The sequence below is a fragment of the Pristiophorus japonicus genome, chromosome 18, assembly GCF_044704955.1.
Source record: "Pristiophorus japonicus isolate sPriJap1 chromosome 18, sPriJap1.hap1, whole genome shotgun sequence".
Taxonomy (NCBI): Eukaryota; Metazoa; Chordata; class Chondrichthyes; family Pristiophoridae; genus Pristiophorus; species Pristiophorus japonicus.
Window position 1 is genome coordinate 55,442,953 of NC_091994.1, and position 27,086 is coordinate 55,470,038.

Consider the following 27,086-nt stretch of genomic DNA (forward strand, 5'->3'; position numbering starts at 1 on the left):
TTCCATTGGCGGAGGGGTCTATTACGAGGGGGCATAGTTTTAAGGTGGTTGGTGGAAGGATTTGAGGGGGGGCTTCTTTACACAGAGGGTTGTGGGGATCTGGAACTCGCTGCCTGGAAGAGTGGTGGATGCAGAAATCCTCACCACTTTTAAGAGATGGTCGGATGGGCACTTTAAGCGCAGTAATCTGAAGGTTACGGACCTAGAGCTGGTAATTGGGATTAGACTGGATGATCTTTTGTTGGACGGAGCAGATACAATGGTAAGTACTGCGGGGAATAGAATACGGCCAGGGTGATGATCTGGACTAGTTTCGATCGCCTGGATGGGTCGGAGAGGAATTTTCCCAGATTTTTTCTCCCTAAATTGGCCTGGGTTTTTATCTGGTTTTTGCCTCTTCCAGGAGATCACATGGCTCCGGTTGGAGTGGAGTGTAGAATGTTTCAGTATAAGGGGTGTCGCAGATGTGTGAGGCGGACTGGTTGGGCTGGGTGCTCTTTGCCTTTCTGTCATTGTTCATAGGTTTATATGTAAACTTTAGGGCTGCTGACCAAGGGCCGTGTGACTCTTTGTCGGCCGGCGCGGACACGATGGCCGAAATGGCCAACTTCTGTGCTGTAAATTTCTATGTTTCTATCAGTCCTCTCGGGTTTGTTGGTTGAATGTGCAGTATGATGAGGTACATGAAAAATCAGTTCTGCATGTAGTGGGGAGAGAGAGGCTGGTAATCGAGGGGTGTACAAAAGATTGTCAAAAACACACAAGCCCTTATATAGCAAGTGTTGTGCTAGCCACACAAAAACAACTTTCATTTCTACAGAGTCTTTAACAAAGTGAAACGTCCCACAATGCTTCACAGGAGAGTTAGCAGACCACATTTGACAAACCGATATTAGGACAGGTGACCAAAAGCTTGATCAAAGATGTAGGTTTTAAGTAACAGCTTAAAGGAGGAGAGAGAGGCAGAGAGGTTTAGGGAGGGAATTCCAGAGCTTAGGGCTCAGGCAGCTGAAGGCACGGCCGCCAATGGTGGAGCGATGGAAATCGGGGCTGTGCAAATGTTCTCAGCATGTTCTAATGTGCTGAAATATTCCGTCATTTCCCCCCCCCCCCCTCACTACCTCCTTGAATCTCCTGAAGGCCCTGATTATTGCTTGGCTCCAGTTTGCTAAGCAGCATGTACCTGGCCATCTGCGAGAGAGTATTGGTGGGCGGGAATCTTCATAGACTTGCCGAATCCGGGTCCTCACCCAATGCCTGCACACACAAACTTCCTAGCAGGGTCCAATGGATAGCATTTGGCGCCAGGAAACCTGGCCCTAATTTTCTCTCTCAATAGGTGCCGAGACCAATTGTATCAGCCCCAAAACCATCCCATTGAGATCAGCCAGCTTAACAGAAATTGGAGTTGAACTTGGAACCTGTGGTTCAGTACAATGCTAGCGAGTGTATTACACCTCAGAACTATTAGTTTCTTGTTTCCTATTTAAAATAAATTTCATGTTGCATCATTTATGTAACTTTGATTATCTACTATGTTGTCCATCCCACCAAAGGAAAAGTACTCAAATCTTGTAAGACATTCCAGATTTTTGAAACTGTCAAGTTGTGTTGTCCGTGACGAAGTTCTGGATGATTGATTAACAGTTTTTAATGGGATATTTTCAGTTCATACTGTCACACATGTTTATAAGTTCTTGTGGAGATTTTGGATCTATAGTACGTGATCCATCTTTGTCCCAGAGACAATTTCCACTGGGAAGTATCAAGTCTTTGAATGGAGCTTTACAACAATGAAGTAAGAGTTTCCCCAATGTTTCAGAGCCTGCTAACACGCTAATTTCATCCAGGCGAACTTTCCTTACCACCTTTTGTTAATACTTTTGATGGAATTGTTTCCATCACTGACAGCGTGGAAAAGCTGCAGTTTTTCATCCATCCAGTGCAAAGTATGCAAACCTAGAGAATTGGAGGCTCAATTTTATCAATGAAGAAACCTTACCAAAAAAAAAATCAAGTGAATGTTCAAGTTACTTGTTTGTTTTGGATGCACCAACTTGTACCCTCCTTTGTCAGCCCTCCCCTACTACACGAGCAGGATCTATATACGTGATTAACACATTAATCACTGAATAGTGCAACACAAGTGCTTTGTGCACATCAGAGAGTGACGATACTAAAACGCTCGATTGTCCGTGCCCCAGTGACTTTATCCGTACAAGTAGCCGGAATCGAATTCACTCTGGAATATCACCAGTTACAGAGGGACTCAAGTGTGCCTGAAGGTTGTGAACTTTCATCACACCAAGAGCCAGCATTTGTGCTGATGTAACCGTTGTCATTGTTTTTGCTTTGAATTTGTTGGGCTTGTGCCTGCGTTGCTGTAGGCCACAGTCGTAGCTACCGAGGGTGGGAAGTCACAGTTTTTTGGTATCGTGCGATTAGGCCACATGACCACAGTTTAGTGTGGTAACACACAACGCTGCTCCGTAAGGTTACGATGGTGGCGCGGTGCTGCATGCTGCCAGTTCAGGTATGTTACTGCTGGAGGAGCAACACCCATCACAGCAAAGTTTCAAACCAATGAAGATAGCATTTTGGATCATTCGAAGGTCTATAACAACATTTCACCAACAGTACAAGTTCTGTTCCATTAACAGTAAATTAGACCCTGACGCGCACAGGCTGAGCTTTAGTCCATGCTGCTTCTTTCCTGCTGGCAAAGAGGATGTGTAAGATTTGAACGTAAATGGTTTAATATATAAAATCTTTTGTTGTGATCCAAACTGTACACTCCAGACCTTTGGCTTGGAGAGTAGGGGCAGTGATGTAGGTCTCCCCTCAAACACCCCTAAGTAAAATCTTCAGGCAATCTCTCCAGTTATGAGTCCATAGAATTCAAGCCAAGCTATTCCCCACCCATCACATCTGACTCTTCTTATTTAAAAAAAATCTGTTTGTGTTTTTAAGAATTTATGTAGTACATGACCTCTCTCATAGGCTTTCCATGTTTACAGCAATTTTGAAACAGCGGGTGAGGGGGCTGAAATATTTTTTTCACTGAGATCTAGAGGCCATATTAAAAACAAAATCCCCGTCCCCACTTTTTGGATGATGATGGTCTTTAATGTATACTCTGATGTCAGGACTGGCAGTAGAAAAGTGTTGATATTTGGCTTCTTGGATCTTATTCACTCAGCGTAAAAGTGCAGCCACCAATTACCTGTCCAATCTCACTGTGACATGACACAAGCTTCCTTTTACATGGGAGAATGGATTTTACACTATACAGAAGGTGGTTAGTGATGAGTAGATGTCTTTTCTTGATGGCTTGAGACTGTCGTATACATTTACGACTTCAAACTTTTACATTTATTGTGTGTATTGCAGTTCAAGCTGCCAATAGTGTCTGGGAACGTGGACCATAATGGAGCATATTCTTTGTAATAACCAAGCTTGACATTCAAAAGATTATAAAAAGCGAATTTGCATTTATATAGCTCCTTTGAAGGACCAGCTTAGATTATGTGCTCAAGTCTCTGGAGTGAGGCTTGAACCCATGACCTTGAGCCTCAGATGCGAGAGCACTACCCACTGAGCCAAGGCTGACACCCCAAAGGGAAGAATACAAATGTTCTTCGTTTGTGAGCCTGAACTGCAGATGTCGGAAACTATACAACCACGACAGTCTCACAGCCGTTGCCAATCCTGGTCTTATCCAATATCCAAATAAATGCACTTGTGCCGTGGACCCTGGATAGTGAACAGAACTAGGTTGATTCCGGAGATGAGGGGGTTGACTTATGAGGAAAGGTTGAGTAGGTTGGACCTTTACTCATTGGAATTCAGAAGAATGAGAGGTGATCTTATCGAAACGTATAAGATTATGAGAGGGCTTGACAAGGTGAATGCAGAGAGGATGTTTCCACTGATGGGGGAGACTAAAACTAGGGGGCATAATCTTAAAATAAGGGGCCGCCCATGTAAAACTGAGATGAAGAGGAATTTCTTCTCTCAGAGGGTTGTAAATCTGTGGAATTCGCTGCCTCAGAGCTGTGGAAGCTCGGGCATTGAATGGATTTGAGACCGAGATCGACAGTTTCTTAACCGATAAGAGGTTATGGAGAGCGGACAGAGAAGTGGACCTGAGTCCATGATCAGATCAGTTATGATCGTATTAAATTGTGGAGCAGGCTTGAGGGGGCGTATGGCCTACTCCTGCTCCTATTTCTTATGTTCTTATGTAGGACGAGAAAATCCTCACCGAGACCCTTCAGCACAAGTCAGGGAGACGGCTCAGTGTTGTTTTATTGTCCTCCAGATGACCAACATAGGATCCCTGCAGTTTTGCATCCATTCACAGCAAATAAAAAAAATACTACTTCAACATCTTCACAGTGTTGACATCCAGTGTATCTATCGCAATCACACTTCCAACCAGCATCATTCACAATTGTACACCACCTCTAAATATAGAAAATGCGCAACACACCATCACTGTAGACCAGAATTATATTTCATTCATTCACAGGCCATTCTGTTACCCTTGTCAGTGTGAGTCCCATGCCAGTATTGGTCCAGTTATGGATCAGTGTGTTTTAAATGCATTTCCAATCTCTACCAATTTTGAGATACTTTGCTTTGGTACATAGATGCGTGTGCTTTGGTTAGCTTTGTGATCAATACACAGTGATGCCATGTGTAATAGCTTTTTTTACAATTCATTCTTGGGATCTGGGCATTGCTAGCATTTATTGCCAATCCCTAGTTGCCCTGAAATAGCGGTTTGATACAGCTCATGTTGTCTGGATTACTTGTCCAGAAACACAACCGCTGTACTACCATATGCTTTTCCTTAATGCATCTTGCATTTAATTTCCCTGTCACTCCATATAATTGTGTATATTCCAACACCAATGTCTCCTGTGACACCAAGGAATTATTCTTGTCTCTGCAGTTGTCTCCCTTCCCTGCCTGGCTTGAAGCTGTTGCCTGCTTGCACGGATTCATGAGTACCTCATCCCAGTGGCCATTCTTCCTGCATGAACCTTGGCGTTGAGCTGGGAAAGTCGGGATGTGGGGGGTGGGACGGAGGTTGGGGATCATAGCTGAGCCCATTCTACACGAAATTTCAACTTGAATTGTACTCCCGCCTTAACATTCCAAACATTTCTTATTAAAATAAAAATTATTCAAACTGCAAACAGAATTGGGGGTTATTATACAGTTATCGCATCTAGCGTGGCTCAGAGTGGGTAACACTCGCATCTGAGTCAGAAGGTTGTGGGTTCAAGCCCCACTCCAGGTACTTACGCACATAATCTAGCTGACGCTCCAGTGCAGTGCTGATGAGTACAGCGCTGCCTTTCAGATAAGATGTTAAACTGAAGGCCTGTCTGCATGTTCAGCTTGATATAAAAAACTGAAGAAGAGCATGGGTTGGGGCTCTGTCCCGGTTTACAATTATCCCTTGGCCAACACCACCAAAGAAGGTTAACTAGATCTTGCTGTATGCAAATTGAGTGCTGCGTTTGTCTGTAAAACAACAGTGACTACATTTCATTGGGGCATGTAAATGCAAGTGTATTATTTATTCTAGAGCTCCTACTGTTAGTATAGTGTGCGCAACACTGCTTGTTAAATTGTGAAATCCATCATCTCCCATTAATTGCAGTATCGGTTATTTAAATAGAACAGTCTGAAATATGGTCTGGAACTTGTAAACTCATAATAAATTTCTTAGCTTAGCTTTGGTTTCCATCAGCACTCCCAAAGTGACCCTGCAACTGACATCAAAACTCCTAGAGGAGCCCTAACATTCTCCACTCAACTAATCATAAAGCATAGTGATGTCTCTTGGACTGCAGTATTTACTGAATCTGCATTCTGCAAATTGGACTAATGTAACATCATGATTGAGTAGAAGAAACACCATGCTTGCTTGTGTGTGGGGGTGGGAGGTCTCGAACACTATAAGGAAAGTGACATAAAAGTTGCATTTAGTTTCAATAGGGAGTTGTTCTCTGAGGCTACGATCCAGACATATTGCAGGGGAAATTAAGAGAGAGCTTTAACCTTCACCTGGTCCTGCTGTTGTTGATCTTTGAAATTCTTGATGCTGAAAGTGGCAGAGTGTTTCATTCCCTAGTCTCCCTCGTCTCAAGAAAACTCTACCTTCTTGGAAGTTAAATAATGATTTTAAAGAGGGGCTTCCCCAAGTCAGATAGACAAAATGAGTGTCACTAGGTAAGCCAATGCTGTATTTCCAGCAGCAACATTCAGCAAATGTCCTGTGGGGAAGGCTGTCTCTGTGGTAGGTTCCAACATGAGCTTGTTTTGTCACACAGAGCAGAAGAGTGAGTTGTGTTGAAATGGTCAGAGCTTCCACCACGACCATGCAAGTACTGAGAGCAGCTTGATGGCAAGCTAAAGACCAGCAGGAAAGGCAGATGGAGAGAGGAATAAAAGAACATATCTACAGCAAAACTTGCAAAAATTGAGGACATTTATTTTGCACCTTATGTCTCGGGAAGTCTCAGAGTGTTTCACCGCCAGTTAATTACCTTTTGAAGTGCAACCAAACTCCCCCTGCTCACCAAGGCCACAACAGCAAATGAAGTGAGTGTTCAGTCCATCGTTTTTTGGCGGTGTTGAATGTTGACCAGGTCCATCAGGAGAACTCTTTCCATGGGATCGTTAACATCCCATCGGAACAGGCGGACAGGACCTCAGAACATCCCATCTGAAGAACGGCACCTCCTGCAGTACTGCGCTAAGTGTCGGCCAAGACTGCTCAAGTCCAGGAGTAGGGCTTGAACCACTTTTAAAGTCAGATCAGAATGCTCCCAACCGAGCACTTTGTAAAATACCCAAAGAGGAGGGTTGAAGCAGATGGCAAAACAATCTGATGATTGTGTTTGACAAGTTAGTTATAAATGGAGTCACTTTGACATACCATGTATACTGATCGTCATAGGATCGTCTAACTCCGACATCAGCATCGCAACCAGGACGGCCATCTGCACTGACATTAGTGTCACTACCAGTAGTATCCGCTTTTCCTTAAAAGATTTTTGTAAATCTGATGGTCTTTTCCTGGTGGGAATTCTTGGAACTATATCAGCCAATTTGGCCCAGATCGATCTTGAGGGCATGATAATGATTCCCTTACCTGCCTTGGAGGTAACCCAGAATCACCTGGGTTCCCATTGTGGCAGGACTTCAGAGATCCTACAAAGAAATCCTGGGCAAAATCAATTCAGCCCTTCCCTTTTGGGCATTGGCTGAACCCCTATTAATGAAAGGCAATTCAGACTTTAATACACATTGGGAGATTGTTCGTATCGGGACTATAACCATGCTGAGCATGGGGAGACTTGAAGTTCATTTGTGGCATAGACCCCAGATTCACGCTCCATATTCAAGCAATAATTCTCCAAAATCATGCATAAATTTGTCTTTGTGGATCTACCCCTGATATCAAGAGGTGTATTTATTCTACTGAGTAAAAATATCCTGATTCAAATAAACAGAAAGCAGTTTAAATGGCAGCTGGGAGGCACTCTTGATTTTAGTGACTGGGAGCCAGTACTGTCCCTAGGATTGTTAGGCAGACCTATCCACTTTACAGACACATTGAATCTTAAGACTGGTGGTTGGCTACTGTCCAGGGCTGCTACTCCATCACTGAGGATGACAGAAACTTTGGTTTTCCCAGTGCATGCAGAAGGCTTCCTTAGGCAGCAAACTCGAATGCTGCTTTATTGCACCCAGCAGATATCCAGTTTCTGACCACCATTCGGAAGACAATATCTTGCCATGCCATGTAATGCAGGGAGATTAACTGGCAGTATAGATCTCCGAGATACACGTCAACATTTGGATGTGATATTCCCCCCCCCAAAAATACTTACGGCCTAAATACCTAATCATGTAAAGCACCAATTTGGAGTGCTTCCTTTTGGCTTTCCTACGTCAGGGACCTTCAAATATCGACACAACCCCATGAACCCACAGTTCTAACCTCTGCAAGACTGTGCCAGCAATCTAAAGGAAAATAGTACCTTCATAACATAAACTGTTTTCATCAGCAACAGAAATAACATTTAGGTACAGAAAAATATAGAATTTGGAATTGTTGAGATGCTGCTAACTGTGTGTGGTCTGTCTGACCCAGACAAACAAATATCAGATCTTGCACCATCCTGGGATTCCTCTCTCAGATCCCAGTTTGAATGACTGACTTGTCAGGTTAAGATGCTACAGCATTCATTTCAGCAAGACTGATCTCATTTGGAAGGTAGTATTTCCTCATAGGTTCAAGGTTGCAACTAGTGTTTGGCACAGTCTTGCTGCCATTAGGCGGCTTTAGAAGTGAGCAGGGCACAGAGTTCAAACCTCAACATTACTTGTAGATCTTGGGGCCGATAATGGGCATATCTATGATGCAGGATGCCTGCCGAGATTATTGCAGTGATCATGCAGAGGTCTTCAGGCACTTTGTTTTCCCAAAACATTGAAATCAACCATGAAATACGCAGTGATCTAAAATGCTACTATTGGTGCCTTTGATAGTTCACTGGATAGATGCACCATCCAGTGTGGTACTGAGAAAAGTCTGGTTCAATCCCTGAGGGGGGGTGGGAGAAAGAAAATCAGCCGGGGTTCTCATTCCAGACACAATGCATGTGTATGGGCTTTGGGCAAGGAGAGGACAGGACCAGGCTCAGATGTAATGCCCCTTCTCTTGCTGACACTCGGTGACTAGGTTCAGACATCGAGGGTGACCATTTGGACAAGGTAGCAGATGACTGGCACTGTACCCCAACAAGAATTGTCACCTTTGTGGGAGTGGGTAAAGCAAAACAAAGAGGCACGAGCAGTGTGACTGGTATGTAAAGGCCCACGAACCGTTTAGAATGTCGGCTGAAGACTATTTCTTCACTCATGCTAAGATTAGAAAGTGCAGCACGTTCGGTTCTGCGGTTCTGGTTATCTTATTTACACTCTTTATTGACCGCTCGAGGCTTGCGTAGAGGCTACTGGACTCCCTCACCTGTCTTTAGCAGGAAATTTAAACATGCAAAAGGACAGGAACAGACCCTCTCCAGCCCTGTCCCACACAACTGCAATACCCTGTGCATCACAATGCATACACTCCCCATCCTACCCAGATCCTGGGAGAGGCGAGAAAAAACAAATAAAACCCCAGATCGATTAGGGGGGTGGGGGCAGAATATGGCAAATTCCTCTCCGACCCCCTTAGGCGATCGAAATTAGCCCATGACGCTACCCTGGCCCAGATTAACATTACAGGAGACCCATCTCTTGTACAATGAATTCAGAGAAAATCAGCCTTCACCACATGAACCAGCAATCTGTTCCACAGGTCCACTATTCTCAGGAAAATGAGAAACCTCTTGATGTGTAACCTTGCTTTGCCCTTACATAACTTGTAAGGGTGATCGCTGCCCCCCCCCCCTAACCTATTCAGTTGTTAAACTTCCAATAGCAACAAGGTTTTGTGAGAGGCAGGTGGAAATTTTGTACGGTCAGAAATGGGGTCTTGGGATTTAAATCTTGTTTTGAACAAACTCCTGTCAGCCTCTCTTTGAATCTCTGGTTCCTTGTCATCTCACATCCTGTGTTAATATGACCAAGTTCCTTGTGTCAGATTCACCCAGTTTATACTTCAGGGCAAATGGGCACTATTGGAACAATTGTAGCTGCACCATCTTTCTGAGTTCAGCCTACCTGCAGCACTTTATCTCTGCTGGCAACTAGTGACAAAGGTGCGAGTCTCTGACTATAGTGACATATGCAGCACCTCAATCCTATACCATTACACTGCTGTTCTTGCCGCTCACGGGTAGTAGCTGAAGATTCCTGTTTTTTTTTTAAAAATTTGTTCCTGGGATGTGAGCTTCGCTGGCAAGGCCGGCATTTATAGCCCATCTCTAATTACCCTTGAGAAGGTGGTGGTGAGCCGCCTTCTTGAACTGCTGCAGTCCATGTGGTGAAGGTGCTCCCAGAGTGCTGTTGGGGAGGGAGTTCCAGGATTTTGACCCAGCGACGATGAAGGAATGGCGATGTATGTCCAAGTCAGGATGGAGGTGATGGTGTTCCCATGCGCTTGCTGCCCTTGTCCTTCTAGGTGGTATAGGTCGCAGGTTTGGGAGGTGCTGCCGAAGAAGCCTTGGTGAGTTGCTGCAGTGCATCTTGTAGATGGTGCACACTGCAGCCACGGTGTGCGGAGGGAGTGAATGTTGAAGGTGGTGGTTCAGCTGCCAATCAAGTGAGCTGCTTTGCCCTGGATGGTGTCGAGCTTCCTGAGTGTTGTTGGAGCTGCACTCATCCAGGTAAGTGGAGAGTATTCCATCACACTCCTGACTTGTGCCTTGTAGATGGTGGAAAGACTTTGGGGAGTCAGGAGGTGAGACACTCGCTGCAGAATACCCAGCCTCTGATCCGCTCTTGTTGCCACAGTATTTATGTGGCTGGTCCAGTTAAGTTTCTGGTCAATGGTGACCCCCAGGATGTTGATGGTGGGGGATTCAGCGACGGTAATGTCATTGAATGTCAAGGGGAGGTGGTTAGACTCTCGCTTGTTGGAGATAGTCATTGCCTGGCACTTGTGTGGCACGAATGTTACTTGCCACTTATCAGCCCAAGCCTGAATGTTGTCCAGGTCTTGCTGCATGTGGGCATGGACTGCTTCATTATCTGAGGAGTTGCGAATGGCACTGAACACTGTGCAGTCATCAGCGAACATCCCCACTTCTGACCTTGATCAAGATCATTGATGAAGCAGCTGAAGATGGTTGGGCCTAGGACACCGCCCTGAGGAACTCCTGCAGCGATGTCCTGGGGCTGGGATGATTGACCTCCAACCACCACAACATTTGTGCTGGTTTTGACTCGAGCCAGTGGGGAGTTTTCTCCCTGATTCCCATTGACTTCAGTTTTACTCGGGCTCCTTGGTGCCACGCTTGGTCAAATGCTGCCTTGATATCAAGGGCAGTCACTCTCGCCTCACCTCTGGAATGCAGCTCTTTTGTCCATGTTTAGACCAAGGCTGCAATGAGGTCTGGAGCCCAGTGGTCCTGGCGGGATCCAAATTGAGCATCGGTGAGCAGGTTATTGGTGAGTAAGTGCCGCTGGAAGGTGTTGAAGACACCTTCCATCACTTTGCTGATGATTGAGAGTAGACTGATGGGGCGGTAATTGGCCGGATTGGATTTGTCCTTTTTGTGGACAGGACATACCTGGGCAGTTTTCCACATTGTCGGGTAGATGCCAGTGTTGTAGCTGTACTGGAACAGCTTGGCTAAAGGTGCGGCTAGTTCTGGAGCACAAGTCTTCAGCACTACAGCCAGGAAGTTGGCGGGGCCCATAGCCTTTGCTATATTCAATGCGCTCAGCCATTTCTTGATGTCACGTGGAGTGAACCGAATTGACTGAAGACTGGCTTCTGTGATGGTGGGAACTTCTGGAGCAGGCCGATATGGATCATCCACTCAGCACTTCTCGCTGAAGGTGGTTGCAAACGCTTCAGCCTTGTCTTTTACACTCACGTGCTGGGCTCCACCATCATTGAGGATGGGGATATTCATGGAGCCTCCTCCTCCCGTTAGTTGTTGAATGGTCCACCACCATTCACGACTGGATGTGGCAGGACTGCAGAACTTTAATCTGATCCGTTGGTTGTGGGATCACTTAGCTCTGTCTATAGCATGCTGCTTCCGCTGTTTAGCATGCATGTAGTCCTGTGTTGCAGCTTCCCCAGGTTGGCACCTCATTTTTAGGTACGCCTGGTGCTGCTCCTGGCATGCCCTTCTACACTCCTCATTGAACCAGGGTTGCGTACCTGGCTTGATGGTAATGGTAGAGTGAGGGATATGCCGGGCCATGAGGTTACAGATTGTGGTGGAATACAAATCTGCTGCTGCTGATGGCCCACAGTGCCTCATGGATGCCCAGTTTTGAGCTGCTAGATCTATTCTGAATCTATCCCATTTAGCACGGTGGTAGTGCCACACAACACGATGGAGGGTGTTCTCAGTATGAAGACGGGACTTCATCTCCACAATGTGCGGTGGATGCATCATTGACAGGTAGATTGATGAGGACGAGGTCAAGTAGATTTTTCCCTCGTGTTGGTTCTCTCACCATCTGCTGCAGGCCCAGTCTGGGAGCTTTGTCCTTCAGGGCTCGGTCAGTAGTGGTGCTACCGAGCCACTCTTGATGATGGACATTGAAGTCCTCCACTCAGAGTACACTCTGTTCCCTTGCTACCCTCAGTGCTTCTTCCAAATGGTGTTCAACATGGAGGATTTCTGATCCATCAGCTGAGGGAGGCCGGTAGGTGGTAATCAGCAGGAGGTTTCCTTGCCCGTGCTTGACCTGAAGCCATGAGACTTCATGGGGTCCGGAGTCAATGTTGAGGACTCCCAGTGCCACTCCCTCCCGACTGTATACCACTGTGCCACCACCTCGGGTGGGTCTGTCCTGCCGGTGGGACGGGATATACCCAGGGATGGTGATGGAGGGATCTGGGACATTGGCTGAAAGGTATGTTTGATATTTGAACAAGGTGTTTTGGAGTTTATGTCCAAGATTTGTCTCGAACTATCATGGCACTGTAGCCTCATCTGATTTCCTGTCAGAAGAATGACATTAGTTTTATATTTGCAGAGCCTGAACATTCCCTGTGGAGACAGAGAAGGACATGTTGGTCATTTGTACCATTTGTGAACAAACCTTTAGCTGAACTTGCCTCGGTCGAGGCAGCAACTACTAAAGAAACTTCGGGCTATAGTCATGCCACGGTGATACTGAGGCCCAGGATGCAGCGGGATTCTCTTGATCCTGTTTGGATGTTTTTGTGCAACAATATTGCCTTAACTTGACAGTTCAAACTGGCAGCAAGTACTTCGGTGCAACAGATCTTCCAGCTGGCCACCGCGGTGCGAAGTCACAGCACCTACTGCCACTGTTTCCTGTACTGTATTTGGCATCATTCATTTATATCTGGAGACAGTAACATTAATGAACTCCCCGAGAGATGGTTTCCTTCATTCTTGTAATGTACAAGTGTCCTTCCGCCTTGGTCCATATGGCACTTGGAGCTTCCTAATGTGCGTGCGTTTAAATTTCCTGTTGAATTATCTTTCTGCAGCTTTGAAAGAATTGAGGTTCAATCGTGAATGTGGCTCAGCATATAGAAGGGTGGAGTCAGACCACATGACTAATATGCGTCTCTCATGTCACCACACTCTTAAAGGAACAGTGGCTCGGTGGTTTTCTGTTTTAGGGTAATGACGTATTCATCGGTAATGAGAGAATGCGTACCTACATCATAACTTTATCCTTTAACAGTAATTTGCCCTCTCTAATGCCAGTGAAGGGGACAATCTTTATTAATGTAATTAATATGCAAAAACAAATGGTGAATTAAAATTTGCTCCAGTTAATTCCAGATGAATGAATACCTGATTCAACCATTGAGTCACTCATATTATACAGAATTGCAGAGAGCCAGACTCTCATTCACTCCCATTACACGGACTTGCAAAGCACGAAAACCGTTCCCACTCACTCACATTGTACAGAATCCCAGTTGACCAGATCCCTTCCCGTGCACTTTGATTCCCGTCCATTCGATTCCCATGCACTGGCTTCCAATGCGCCAATCCTGTCCCATTCTTTTGCTTTGCATGACATTCCTGACCCAAGTAAATATATCCTGACAATTATCAGCACTAAATACAGTGAATTCACCACATTTCCCTTAGCAGAATGTTTTATTTAAATAAACACTCAAAATAATTTCATAAAATATGTTTAGAACAACTTTATGCTTTACACGCGGTTAATGTTTGGTTATATGGAGATGTTAGAAGGATTTTCTGATCAGCTTCTTTGCTCTGCAATTTATTGGAATATTGATTGAAACAAAACTCTCAGACCAGTTATGCCTGTGTTTATCAGAGCTCAATTGTATGACCAAATAGTGAAAGAAAATCTAAAATTATAGCACAGCCTTTACAAAGGAAAATGAATTTGCATTTAATAGAATCTTTCACCAGCTTGGGCCATTCCAAAGGACTTTACAATGAATTACTTCTGAAGTGTAGACACAGTTGTAATGGAGGGAAATGCGGCAGCCTATTTGTGCATGGCAAGAGCCCACAAACAGATTAATGACCAGAAAGTCTGTTTTACTGATTTTGGTTGAGGGATAAATATTGACCAAGACACCAGAGAGAACACCCCTGCTCCTCTTTGAAATAGTGTCATTTGCATCCACCTGAGAGGGCAGACTCGACCAGAAGCTAGCACCTCTGACAGTGCAGCACTCCTTCGATTAGTTGATCAACTTCTCTGTAATGGGGCTTGACCCACAACCTTCTGAGACATAGACGAGGTTACCACTGAGCCAGAACTGTAGTGTAAAACTGGAGAACAGCAGCTGTATCGATACAAGGTGGTCACTTGTAGCTGGAGGTCAGACAATAAGCTTTCAGCTGCTGGTTACTATGAGTCCAGGTACTTGTTCAGTGCATCCTTAACAGCAATAACAACTTGCATTTATATAGTGCCTTTAATGTAATAAAAATGTCCCAAGGTGCTTCACAGGAGCGTTATCAAACAAATTTTAAAATCGAGGCGTTGCCAGTCCGGGAGCCACTGTTGGTCAGCAAGTACAGGGGTGATGAGCTCAGCTTTACGAAGGATGCAATCTATGTTCCCTATAATTTTTGGGGGCCCTGCACGGCCCCTTTAAGTGACTGCGTGGACCATTCAAAATACCGCGCATGTATGATTTTTTACATTGAAATGCTGGCAAGCCAGCAGCGTGCAGCCACGCACCTTACAGGGAACACTGGATGCAGGATGGGAGGCTGACCAGGAGAGCATTTGAATAGTCAAGTAGAGAGGTAGAAAAGGCATAGACAATGGATAAGTATCATTCAACAGGTTTATACAAGTTTGTTTCAAGGGTTGAACATCCATTGGACTGGACAGTGATTTCTGGAAGCCAAGTGCATGTTTGAATTGCAAACACAATTTATAAGCAATGTGGAGCAAAGTTTGATGACACCAAGCTGTGTTTCCAGGTGACCACTCTAAGGAAGATTGATGATAGCCTACAGGAATTAAATAGTGGGGCATCTAGATTTTAACACCGATAATTGCACATTTGATCAGGATGCATGAAACCTGGATACATAATAAATGGGTCCTATTTTAAATAAAAACTTGCAATATTTCTTCTCTGGTTGTGAGAGATTGATCCCATATACCAACTTGGACAAATAGCCCAACTTTCCGCCAGCGAATGTCCATTTCCCAGCGATGCGGAGATTCTTGACAAATCGCAAGTTCCGGGTTTTCGCGCATGCGGAAACTCTGAACTTGCTGGGCACCACGTACGCAGTCATAGGCCCTGGAAAATCCGGGTCAATGTGTTGTTTATCTCATTTATATAATGTAAAAAAGGCGAGGTACATAAATATCCGGTAAGGGCAGAATTAAAGAGTGATGGACTAACTGAGAGATCTGTGGAATGTGTTTAGCTCAGTTGAATGGTGTGAGTTATAAGGGAAAGGAAGAACTTGATTTTAGTTGCACCTTGCACAACCTGGGGACGTCTGAAAGCACTTTACAACCAGTGAGGTACACTTGAAGTGTGGTCACCGTTGTAATGTATGAAACGCGGCAACCAATTTGCACACAGCAAGCTCCCACAAAGTTGGATTAAGATTGGAATATCTTGAAGTTTTATTAACTTAAGGATCAGAGATAGGATTTAAAACCTTAATCATTTGGGAGATTGAACTGTGGTTGGTTAGCTGCCCTAGCAAAGTGGGCTGGGTAGCGGCAGTTTATGGACAAATTGTACAGTCTAGCAGACGTGCTAGACAGGCTGGGTGCCCTTTCCTTATTCTGTACTGTAACTGCAAAATGCGAGAAGCATGCAACAGGATTTTTTTCGTTGGCTTTCACCAGTCTTTTTATTTCATTTGTAGTCGGGTTCCGAGGTACACGAGCTAATGTTAGATGGGACTGGGGTGGGTCTGGTGACTCGTGCTGCTATCTCACTTTGAATCTGTGCCTCAGCGAGTGTTGGTGTGTTTCACACAAGCTGTTGGCAATCGCTCCATCTCGGGTAAGGGCGCATGTTACATCACCAGGGAAACCTCTTCAATGTTCATTCATGTTTGTCTCCGTTTGTGTATTTCCAGTTTGGTAATGAAGAGCAACAGCTGGAATGGGCGAAAAGGGAGAGTGAAAGAGCAGAACATGAGAGATTAGAACGGTTACAAAGGCAAGAACAAGAGGACCTCGAGCTTGCCATCGCACTCAGCAAAGCAGACATGTCAAATGTTTAAATAGTGCCCTGGTCCACTCAATCGAAGGCATGCGAGCTGTCACAATAAAGGACTGAAGAAATTTGAAGGAAAGAGAAAATGGTTGGACACTGGCTATCCTGAATGTACTGGACAGTAACTGGCTCAAAACCCCCTTCCTCTCCTGACGGCATCGAAACAATCACTTTATGGGCCGGTGGAATAAATCGCACGGACTCCGTTGGGGACGCAGAAGGTGATGCACTGTGTAATTAAGAAGGAGATTGAAACCTCGACCATTCTCAGTGAATCGACAATTCCAGCTCTTGTGTTCATCCACATGAAAGACTTGAAAGCTTTGATACTGATGCTAACTAACTTTAATTGCGGTATTGGAGAGAGCAAAGCCAAACCCCTCCCACCCTCTCTCCCAAAAGGAAAAAATATATAATATATATAAACTGCCCGGTTTATTATTCTCTTTGTGTTGCAAAATGCCTAGTGGTGTTTTTGCAGACTCTAAATGTACAGTGTCCTGTTTCATGTTTTATAACAACCCACCCATACCTCCCCCATCAAACATGCCTTAGTGTTACTGCGGGACTGCAGTAAACTAAAAACCCTGGTCAGGAACCATCCTGCTCCAGTACAGCTTATTAACCTGTAAGGATTTGTACATTATGTCAGTTATATTTGTCCGATAGAATGTTGTGTAACTTAAAAATCTATCAGATTTTAACTCATTGCACATTGCTTTTCTTTAATATAATAAATGTGAGGAGACATTCCTGTACAACTGGACAATGCGGCACACTCCCTGATATTTCAGTACTTTTTGATTGTAGTAAAATGAAAGTATGTACAGGGTATCCAAGCTCTCTCATTGTCCTGTGTGTTCACGTAGCCTGTGATAAGAATGTGCAGATTCTTTTCCTGCAATCTACAGCTACAAAGATTTTCCTGCACCTACTGATGTCATATGGCCAGAATTTTGAGCCTTTTGTAAGGAAACAGAAGGAACCTGAATGTGAAATGTGCAGAAGGTTGAAACAAGTCAGCAATGAACCGCACGCAGGTAGTTATGGGGAGGTGGTGTGTGGCATTGCTTTAAACTATGTGCACGAGGGAAACAAAACCAGTTTGGAACCATGTGCTACCTGTGTTCTGAATGTAATGCATCCAATACAGAAAATTGCCCGTTGTCATGCACAATGTAACCTTACACTAATATTTTTCTTCCAACCTAATGTTTGATGGATTGCTCCTGCATCGAAAAGTGACAATATGCACTCCCTGGCACTTTGTGCGCTCCATAACACTGCCAAGCCTGTTTCCTTTACACGTTTCGTCAAAATATTTCCCTTTGCGTTGTGTGAAGTAACTAATGATGAATAAGTTTTAAAAACAGCTACAAAGATTGTCGATTCCAGTCAACCTGATCTCTACTGTGATGTAAATCATTTCTGAGCTATCACTGGGTTTCCTGTGTTGGTTAACCCTTGTTTCACCATCTTTTTAATAGATTGTTGCAATTCAGTGGCTGGGCTGTCCAGTGTCTGTTAACCGGGCACATTACTGAGTGGCAACGCGGTGCGTGTACAGCAATGCCAGTTCCTTCATTGCTACTTGGTCTCGGCACATGTGCCACAGTTTGGTAACTTTGGGAATACATTAAGCGTCAAGTCTGTACAGTGATTGCCTGTGATTTCACACATACCTACGCTCCATGTGCAGTCAGTGATGCCTCTAGGTTTAAAACCGAGTTAAGAAGGAATTTCTTCTCCCAGAGGATTGTGAATCTGTGGAATTCTCTGCCCAAGGAAGCAGTTGAGGCTAGCTCATTGAATGTATTCAAATCACAGATAGATAGATTTTTAACCAATAAGGGAATTAAGGGTTATGGGGAGCGGGCGGGTAAGTGGAGCTGAGTCCACGGCTAGATCAGCCATGATCTTGTTGAATGGCGGAGCAGGCTCGAGGGGCTAGATGGCCTACTCCTGTTCCTAATTCTTATGTTCTTACGTATGTAAGTGTTTGCTCTGAGAAATGTTGCAGTTTATATACATTTTTATATTGACCGATAAACTTCACATGATGCATTTAATTCATCAGCTGAGAACTTCTCCCACCAGTGCTTCCCACTGTGACATACATCTCACCAGTCACGGCCGGAGTTTGACAGGATTAGGATTTCACAGCTTGTGGATATCATAGAGATTTTCCCCATTCACTATTACATGTTGCTGAAGTCCTAGTGATGACCATGTACATCAAATCTTGGCTAACTGGTGATGAGCTACAGCTTTGCTTGTGTATATCTGACAGTCCCTTTCATGTTAAAAGTTAATTCACTCCCACTTGATACTATGCATTGTGTGTCCCGTGTAATGTGGGTAAGTGATTACTAAAACAACTCGAGTCTGTGTTGCCGCATAACACGTGTGCAGAAATGATTTGATCACAAGAACAGGCTGTGCGAGAGCAGGATGTGCAGAGACCTGCCTGGGCGGATTCTCCTTGTGTCCACGTGTGCCCATCTCTGCAAGTTCTCTCTTGACGCATGTACAATATTGGGAACAGGATGGACTGGGGCCATTTCACACCAACACCCATTTCTGTGGGTTCATCAAAACACACACAGCTATTTTTGATTTTGTTCCTTAATTTTAGCCCTCAAAAATTGCTGGATATCTCCTTGTGACTTTGCGTGACTTATACAAAGTAGGTGAAACACTTGCTGGAGGACTGTGGCTCCAGTTCAGTTTGGACCATTGGATATGTCATCTACATAATGCCTTTCATTTTTTCTCTCTCTCATTTTGGCACTTGTCACCACCTTCTGCCTGACAAGGAACGTACTGACTCGCAGCCCTGTGGGTGATAACTACTAGCAGCTACAAGACAGTAGCCCAGATCTGGAATGCGCTGCCTGAAAGGGTGGTGAAAGCAGATTCAATAGTAACTTTCAAAGGGGAATTGGATAAATACTTGAAAAGGAAACATTTGAAGGGCAGGGAGGAGTAGGACTTATTGGATAGCTCTTTCAAAGATTAGGCACGATGAGGCTAATGGGTTCCTCCTAATGGGCTGCACTGCCCCCGGTCATCAAAATCCACGTTGCCTTGGACAACGTGGACCACTTTCCATACCTCAGGAGCCTACTATCACCTGACTACTTTCACACTGGCACTGCCAGAATCATGGGCTGACTGGTGCATTGCAGCAAACCCACAGTTGGCCTCTCTGGTGTTGGCACGTTCTGTGTATAATGGGCAAGATATTTCAAGGAATTATAGGAATGGTGACACATGGACATGATCAAACTTGCGGTAATATATTCCAGAGTCTTTGCTTTTGAGAGCTCTATGCTTTCTGCCTGTCTTTCACTTTTAATGAACAGAGATAGAATGCATGTACAGTATTTTTAAACCCATCTTGCCGACCCCACTCCGAGTTTTATATCCAGAATGAATCAGCCCAAGTATGCAGCAGCATTTCAGAGCAAACATCTTCTGAATTGTAAAAATGCAAGATTACAATTGGTGCGGAGATTCATAAATCAAAGCACTATGGGAGTGTTCAATGGCATGCAAACCTCATCTGTAGAATCAGTTGTGAAGCAGAGTATGGCTTTGTACTGATGTACCTGCACCAGTACAGGTAGAATTTAGTTAGTGAAACACTTGCTGGAGGACACTGGCTCCAGTCCAGTTTGGACCATTGCATATGTCATCTACATAATGCACCCACTTAGGCTTGTTTCATGTCCTCTGTAATATTGGGTCAGTGGTGTATTTTTGCTCAGTAACCGAGAGAGATTTTACACTTGGTTCCTTGTGAAAGGTATCTTCTGCCTTACGAGATTAAGGAGTTGGATATGGGGGAGTCCACGATGGTGCTAATTGTACATGGTTTGTTGAAAACAATAGACTCGATGACTCCACATGCACAAACTCATTCAACTCAACATCAGCAAGATTAAAGCCATCCTGTTCAGCTCCTGCCAGAAACATGTCTCAGATCCTGATTCCTACCCATCTGAATGAGTCTGAAATCCTCAATCACTTCAATCTTCATCTTGGCTCCTGCCCTTCCTAGTCACCTCCCTCCATATAAACTCTTCCACCTACATTTGGGGCCACCCCTCAATCTCACCATCTCCCGTGGTCTCAGTCTATGGTCAGATCATCTCCAACTACATAAACCCCCGAACCTCGTTTCCCACTTCTTTCAGCATGGAAACAAACCTCTCCGCAGGTTGTACCTGCAAGCTTCAAGCTCCCAACTGCCTAACCTTTGGCTCTCCATTCACCAGGACACTTCTGTTGTTTTCCTCAACCACTCCCTAGCCCCTACTTTTGAAGTCCTGTTCCCAGCAAAACCTCCCATCTAGCCAGTCCCCCAGTACGGCACCTATCCTCACCCTTTCAACTCCCAAGAGGCACAAACTTGAGTTTCCCCTGGTGCACAGCTGACTCAGCCTTCCATCGGCGGTTGTGGCTTGACTATTAAGCTCTACTAGATCGTGTTCTCCTCCGATAATGCTCACTGTTCTAAGATCATCCTGGAAGGCAAAAATAACCCAAACACCTTTTCTCTAGCACAGACCAGCTCCTTAACGCCCTTTACACTGCCCCTCTGCACTCACCTCTAACATATAACAAAATACGATCAGCTCATGGTTTTCTTCTTCACCAAGGTGGAACTCATCTCCCCCGCTACCCCTGAAGTCAAGCCCCCTCGTCCCCATTGCACTGTAGCCCTGATTTTCCATTTCTCTCCTATTAACCTGTTCCCATCTTTTCCCAGCTGATCTCATCCATGAGACTTAATCTACTGCTCCCTCAACCCCATTCCCACTAAACTAACCACCCAACTTCCCTTCTTGGCATTCATCTGAATTGACACAAATGATTTCCTCTTCATCTTCAAACTTGAGTTTCCCTGGTGCACAACTGGCTCAGCCATCCATCAGTTGTCGCCTCTGAGTCAGAAGGCTGTGGGTTCCAGGGCACATAAATCTAGTTGACACTCCAGTGCAGTGCTGAAGGAGTGCTACAATATCAGAGGTGCCGTCTTTCGAGGCCCCGTCTGCTTTCAAGTGGACGTAAAAGATTCCACAGCACTATTTAGAAGTAGTGCAGGGGAATTATCTTCGGTGTCCTGGCCGATATTTATCCTTCAATCAACATAACAAAAACAGATTATCTGGTCATTATCCCATTGCTGTTTGTGGGAGCTTGCTGTGTGCAATTTGGCTGCCAAGTTTCCCACATTACAACAGTGACTACACTCCAAAAGTACGTCATTGGCTGTAAAGCGCTTTGGGACGTCTGGTGGTAGTGAAAGGCGCTATATAAATGCAAGTCTTTCTTTTCGTCGATTGGTTGCAGCTACAAACTTCCACCGATTTTCACCCCACTTCCCGGCCACTGTCTCAGGTTGAACCAGACTGCTTGTAACTTCAGCATCTTGTTTGACCCCGAACGGAGCTTCTAATCCGATATCCACTCCACATCAAAGATTTGCCGTACTCCCACCTCCGGCCCTTAAAGCCTACGTCTTTAACCAAGCTTTTCTTCTTCCCTGCTAATCTCCTCCTTTGTCTCAGTACCAGTCTGTTCTCATGTCTCTGACACCCCTAGGGACGTTTGTCTGCTGAACGCAGTGCAAGTTGTTGACTAGAATTGGAAATTTATTTGCATAGCTTATAATAGTTGCAAGATAATGGAATGAAATGATGGTAATTGAGTTGATTTTAATGTGTTGAAATCTTTGGATGGACAGTGCAAAAGGCTTAACTTAACAAGTTGGGTGGGATTGCTCACATGGATAAACATTCATGCCTACTCTACTCTCAAGATTTGGATTGCTTTTCTCTGGGGACTGAGGAGTACAGTGCCGTCAGGAAGGATGGTTTGACGTGTAATGGATGGAATCTGTTGGGAGGGGATTGTGCTGGGGGTCACATTGTCAGCCGGTAGTGTCAGCGAGAGGTTTGCATATAAGGAGGAGAAGTGGGTCAGACCCATTGAGAAATAACAGAGTAGTGAGTTCCTGCACTCATTGCTTATTGGCCCTGATTATGTGAGATCCAATAATCTAATGTTTCTATCGGGCAGTAAGGATTTTTCTTGCACTGTTTTCACCACGTTGCTGTCCCTTTTTCGTTTTCCTTATCCCGTGCGAGATTTTTCTGAGTGGTGGGTTGAGGTGGTGCGACGATTGTTCTGTGATCTGGCTTTTCAAAATGTGGTCACACACCCCATGTCTGCGACCAGGCGATATCCCGCCTGTCGGAGGAGAAAAGGAAGAGATTTTAAAATGGGTTCAGGACGAAAGAGCAGATAATGGCCAAGAAACTAGTCTATTGTGTCCCATGCTTGCTGTTGGCAGAGTATTACCTCTGTTTCCGAATGAGAGCAAGTGAGGGGAACAATGAGAGTCATAAAAGGATGGGGGAGGATAGCAGTACTCAACTCTTTCAACAGACTCTTGGCCAGAAAGGATCTGACCTGGACTGCTCCATCAAGTGAGGTCCCATCTGCCATATGTGTGTATACTGTGGGGGTGAGCTGCCTTCTGAAAGCGCTTACAAAACATCCAGATATTATAAATTGGTAGAGCTCAAAGCTAGTCCTTCCCTGTGTTAAGTGCTCTTCAGTGCATCATCATCATAGGCTGTCCCTCGTATCGAGGATGACTTGCTTCCATGCCAAAAAGGGATGAGTTCACAGGTGTTTCAATGAAGAACCTAATATTCCGGATCACGAACTACATCCCGAAGGGTGGAAGATTCCTGTCCGTGGATTTTTTTCACATGGGGTGACCGTTGCACACCAGCCACCGCATGGACTTGACAGAGCAATATCTTGGTCCAGTGGCAAGGGTTATCCAAGCCGACTGGAGACCAGCTCTGCTGCATGGACCTAGTGCGCACACATATCGCAGTGTGGGCTGGCCCGTGCTGCCCCTGGGCCCCGAACTCTCGCCTCTCGGGCCCCGATCACATCCCTCTACAATCTCTCGCCGCTCCTGCTGTAGCTGCCCACACTCCAATCACCGACCTGGACTTTGATGACATCACTCTTGGCTGCCGTCGCAGCCCGCGCTGCTCCCAGGTGCCATACCTCCACTCCTTTTATGGCCCCGACCTGCCGCAGGTGCAGCCCTGTGCTCACTGACCAACATTGGCTCCCTCCAGCAACACCTCAAATTAAAAATTCTCATCCTTTCTCTTCAAATGCCTTCATGACTTTGCCCCTCCCTATCTCCGAGAACCCTCCGAGAACTCTGCAATTCCTCCAATTCTGGCCTCTGATTTCCTTCGGCCAAACCTTCAGCAGACTATGCCCTAAGCTCTGGTATTCCCTTCCTAAGCCCTTCTGCCCCTCTACATCTTTCTCCTTTTAAGTTGCTCCTTAAAATCGACCTTTTTGACCTAGCTTTTAGTCATCTGTCCTAATATCTCTGAGTCGGTGTCAATTTTTGTCTGATAACGCTTTTGTGAAATGCCTTGGGACATTTTGCTATGTTAAAGGTGCTATATAAATGCAGGTGGTGGAAGAGGGGCTAGCCCTGCAAATTTTGGCACGGGAAGCCCCCTCTGCTCCGGACACAGTCCCAGTTTTGCTCTCGTCATACTTTGGAGGCACTTGGATCTTGCTTGTTCTCCTCACATACTGCTGTTTCCTCCTCTTTCAACACGCACTCGTATGAAGACTGACTACTGGGAGGATGTTAGACCTGAGAGATCGGGCTTATTTGAAATATTCACTCATTTGGGGGGAAAAAGAAAGACTTGCATTTATATAGCGCCTTTTACAACCTCAGGACAGCCAATGAAGTATTTTTAAAATGTTCCCACCCCACACAGAGCAGATTGGGGAACTAATCACTTCGGGTGAAGGCATTCTTGGATTATAAATAAAATATAATTATATTTTTATTTAATCTTTAATATACTTTAAGGCCCTTCAGAAGCAAAACCCGCATGATATAGCCCTTTTCACATCCTCGGGAGGTCCCAAAGTACATCATGGCCAATGAATTACTTGTGAATTGTAATCACTATTATACTGTAGGTAACGCAGCAGCCAATTTGCTCACAGCAAGCTCCCACAAACAGCAATGAAATAAACAACCTCATCATCATAGGCAGTCCCTCGGAATCGAGGAAGACTTGCTTCCATTCTAAATGAGTCCTTGGGTGGCTGGACAGTCCAATACGAGAACCACAGTCCCTGTCACAGGTGGGACAGATAGTCGTTGAGGGAAGGGGTGGGTGGGACTGGTTTGCTGCACGCTCCTTCCGCTGCCTGCGCTTGATTTCTGCATGCTCTCGGCGATGAGACTCGAGGTGCTCAGCGCTCTCCCGAATGTACTTCCTCCACTTAGGGCGGTCTATGGCCAGGGACTCCCAGGTGTCGGTGGGGATGTAGCATTTTATCAGGGAGGCTTTGAGGGTGTCCTTGTAATGTTTCCTTTGCCCACCTTTGGCTCGCTTGCCGTGAAGGAGTTCCAAGTAGAGCACGTGCTTTGGGAGCCTTGTGTCAGGCATGCGAACAATGTAGCCTGCCCAGCGGAGCTGATCGAGTGTGGTCAGTGCTTCAATGCTGGGGATGTTAACCTGGCCGAGGACGCTAATGTTGGTGCGTCTGTCCTCCAAGGGGATTGTAGGATCTTGCGAAGGCAGCGCTGGTGATATCTCTCCAGCGACTTGAGGTGTCTAGTGTATATGGTCCACGTCTCTGAGCCATACAGGAGGGCGGGTATCACTGCAGCCCTGTAGACCATGAGCTTGGTGGTAGATTTGAGGGCCTGGTCTTTGAACACTCTTTTCCTCAGGCGGCCGAAGGCTGCACTGGCGCACTGGAGGCGGTGTTGAATCTCGTCGTCAATGTCTGCTCTTGTTGATAAGAGGCTCCCGAGGTATGGGAAGTGGTCCACGTTGACTGGGGGGCAGTGCTGTGCGGTGAGGACCTTTGTCTTACGGATATTTAGCGTAAGGTCCATGCTTTCGTACGCCTCAGTAAATACGTCGACTATGTCCTGGAGTTCAGCCTTTGTATGTGCGCAGACACACCCAGCGCAGACTTGGGGAACTAACCACTTTGGGTTATGGCATTCTTGGATTATAAATAAAATATATTTTTATCAAATATTCTGGCTTTGCATTGTTTGCACAATTTAATCTTTAATATACTTTAGTAAGACCCTTCAGAAGCAAACCCCGCATTTATATAGTCCCTTTCACATCCTTGGGAGGTCCCAAAGTGCTTCATGGCCAATTAATTACTTGTGAAATAGTGGAGGAAATGTAGCAGCCAATTTGTACACAGCAAGTTCCCACAAACACCAATGAAATAAACAACCAGTTTTAAAATGTATGCTGCTCTTAAAGTAAACAATCGAGACTCTGGATTTGCCAGCTCCCATTCTCTTTGTGATCCTCACTCCCAACATTTCCTCAACATTGACAACTGGGTCCTGGGGAGCAGTCATGGCTCTGTCTACAACATCGGTCTGTAGGAGAGAAGCGGGGATACCTGGCCAACGGTTGATGCTGAAGGTCCCGGCCCACCTGTATCTTAACTCCACTCTGACAGTCGAGAGGCTGCACTTCTGCTTGGGTTAGAACAGAGGACAGCTCTACGAAAAAAATGATTTATCTTTCCTTTCAGGATGCTCTCTCGAAGCGAAGGCACAATATGCCTTTAATCATGCTTCTTTAAATATATTTTTGCATATCGGCCCAGGGTTGAGTTCTCTTCTGCTTCCGGTCCGCACGCAATTACTGATCTTGGGCTGGTTGCTGTGGGAAGGAGGTGGGAGAGAGGAAAAGCCACTGCAATCTGTTAACACAAATCTGCTGGGCAATTCCTGAGCAGTGTTGGCAATGGCCTGAGAGCAGGCTGCAAGCTCCAGATGGAGTCTGGAAAACAAAATGGAGTTTGATGAATAAGCACAAAGGATATTCCTGTCCAAATCGGTTGGACAGACAGCATTTGAGGAAATCTCGCTCTTTTCACAGAACAGTGGGAGGATTGTTTGGACTTGCGCGTTATAAATGCTCAGTCTCTGGGACTGGGCAGGAGACCATTGCTGCAGGAGAAACCGCTGCAGCCTCTTCGTAAAACTGCAAGTGGGCAATCCGTCGTAAGGACAAAGCGGGTCATATGGCTGGTTCAGGTGGGAGAGAAATGCACGCAGGTGTAGTCACGGTAAGCAAAAGGAGTACCTATTTCACCAAAGGCAACTAGTAGGCCCATCAGTAATAGGCACATGTATCCCTCAATCAACTGCACTAAAACAGATTATCTAGTCTTTCGTCTCATTGCTGTCTGTGGGAGCTTGCTGTGTGCAAATAGGCTGCCCTGTTCCCCTACATTACAACAGTGACTGCACTTCACAATTGGCTGTGAAGCACTTTAGGATGTCATGTGGATGTGAAAGCTGCTATACAAATGCATGGGTTATGGAGGCTTATTAAAGTATATAAAAAAATTTAATTATGCAAACAAGTTATTTTATATAGTGCCTTTAAGGATGACCCAAAGCGCTTTACAGCCCATAAATTACTTTTAAAGTCTAGTCACTGTTGCAATGTAGACAATTGAAACCGGCAATTTGCACACAGCAAGATCCTGCAAACAGCATTGAGCTAAGGGTCAGTTAGTCAGTTTTAGTGATCCTAGTTTAAGGATACATTTGGTTAGGTCACCAGACGTATTC

At 45.3% G+C, this 27,086-nt stretch overlaps 1 protein-coding gene across 1 annotated transcript in view; it reads left to right on the forward strand.

The window, feature by feature from the left end:
• Positions 1-17,156, forward strand: part of eps15l1a (epidermal growth factor receptor pathway substrate 15-like 1a) — a 395,109-nt gene extending 377,953 nt beyond the window's left edge. The window contains exon 23 of the mRNA XM_070860699.1: positions 16,248-17,156. Coding sequence (XP_070716800.1) covers positions 16,248-16,394 — 147 coding nt within the window. The 3' untranslated portion in view covers positions 16,395-17,156. The remainder of the gene's footprint in view (positions 1-16,247) is intronic.
• The last annotated feature ends 9,930 nt before the right edge of the window (positions 17,157-27,086 follow it).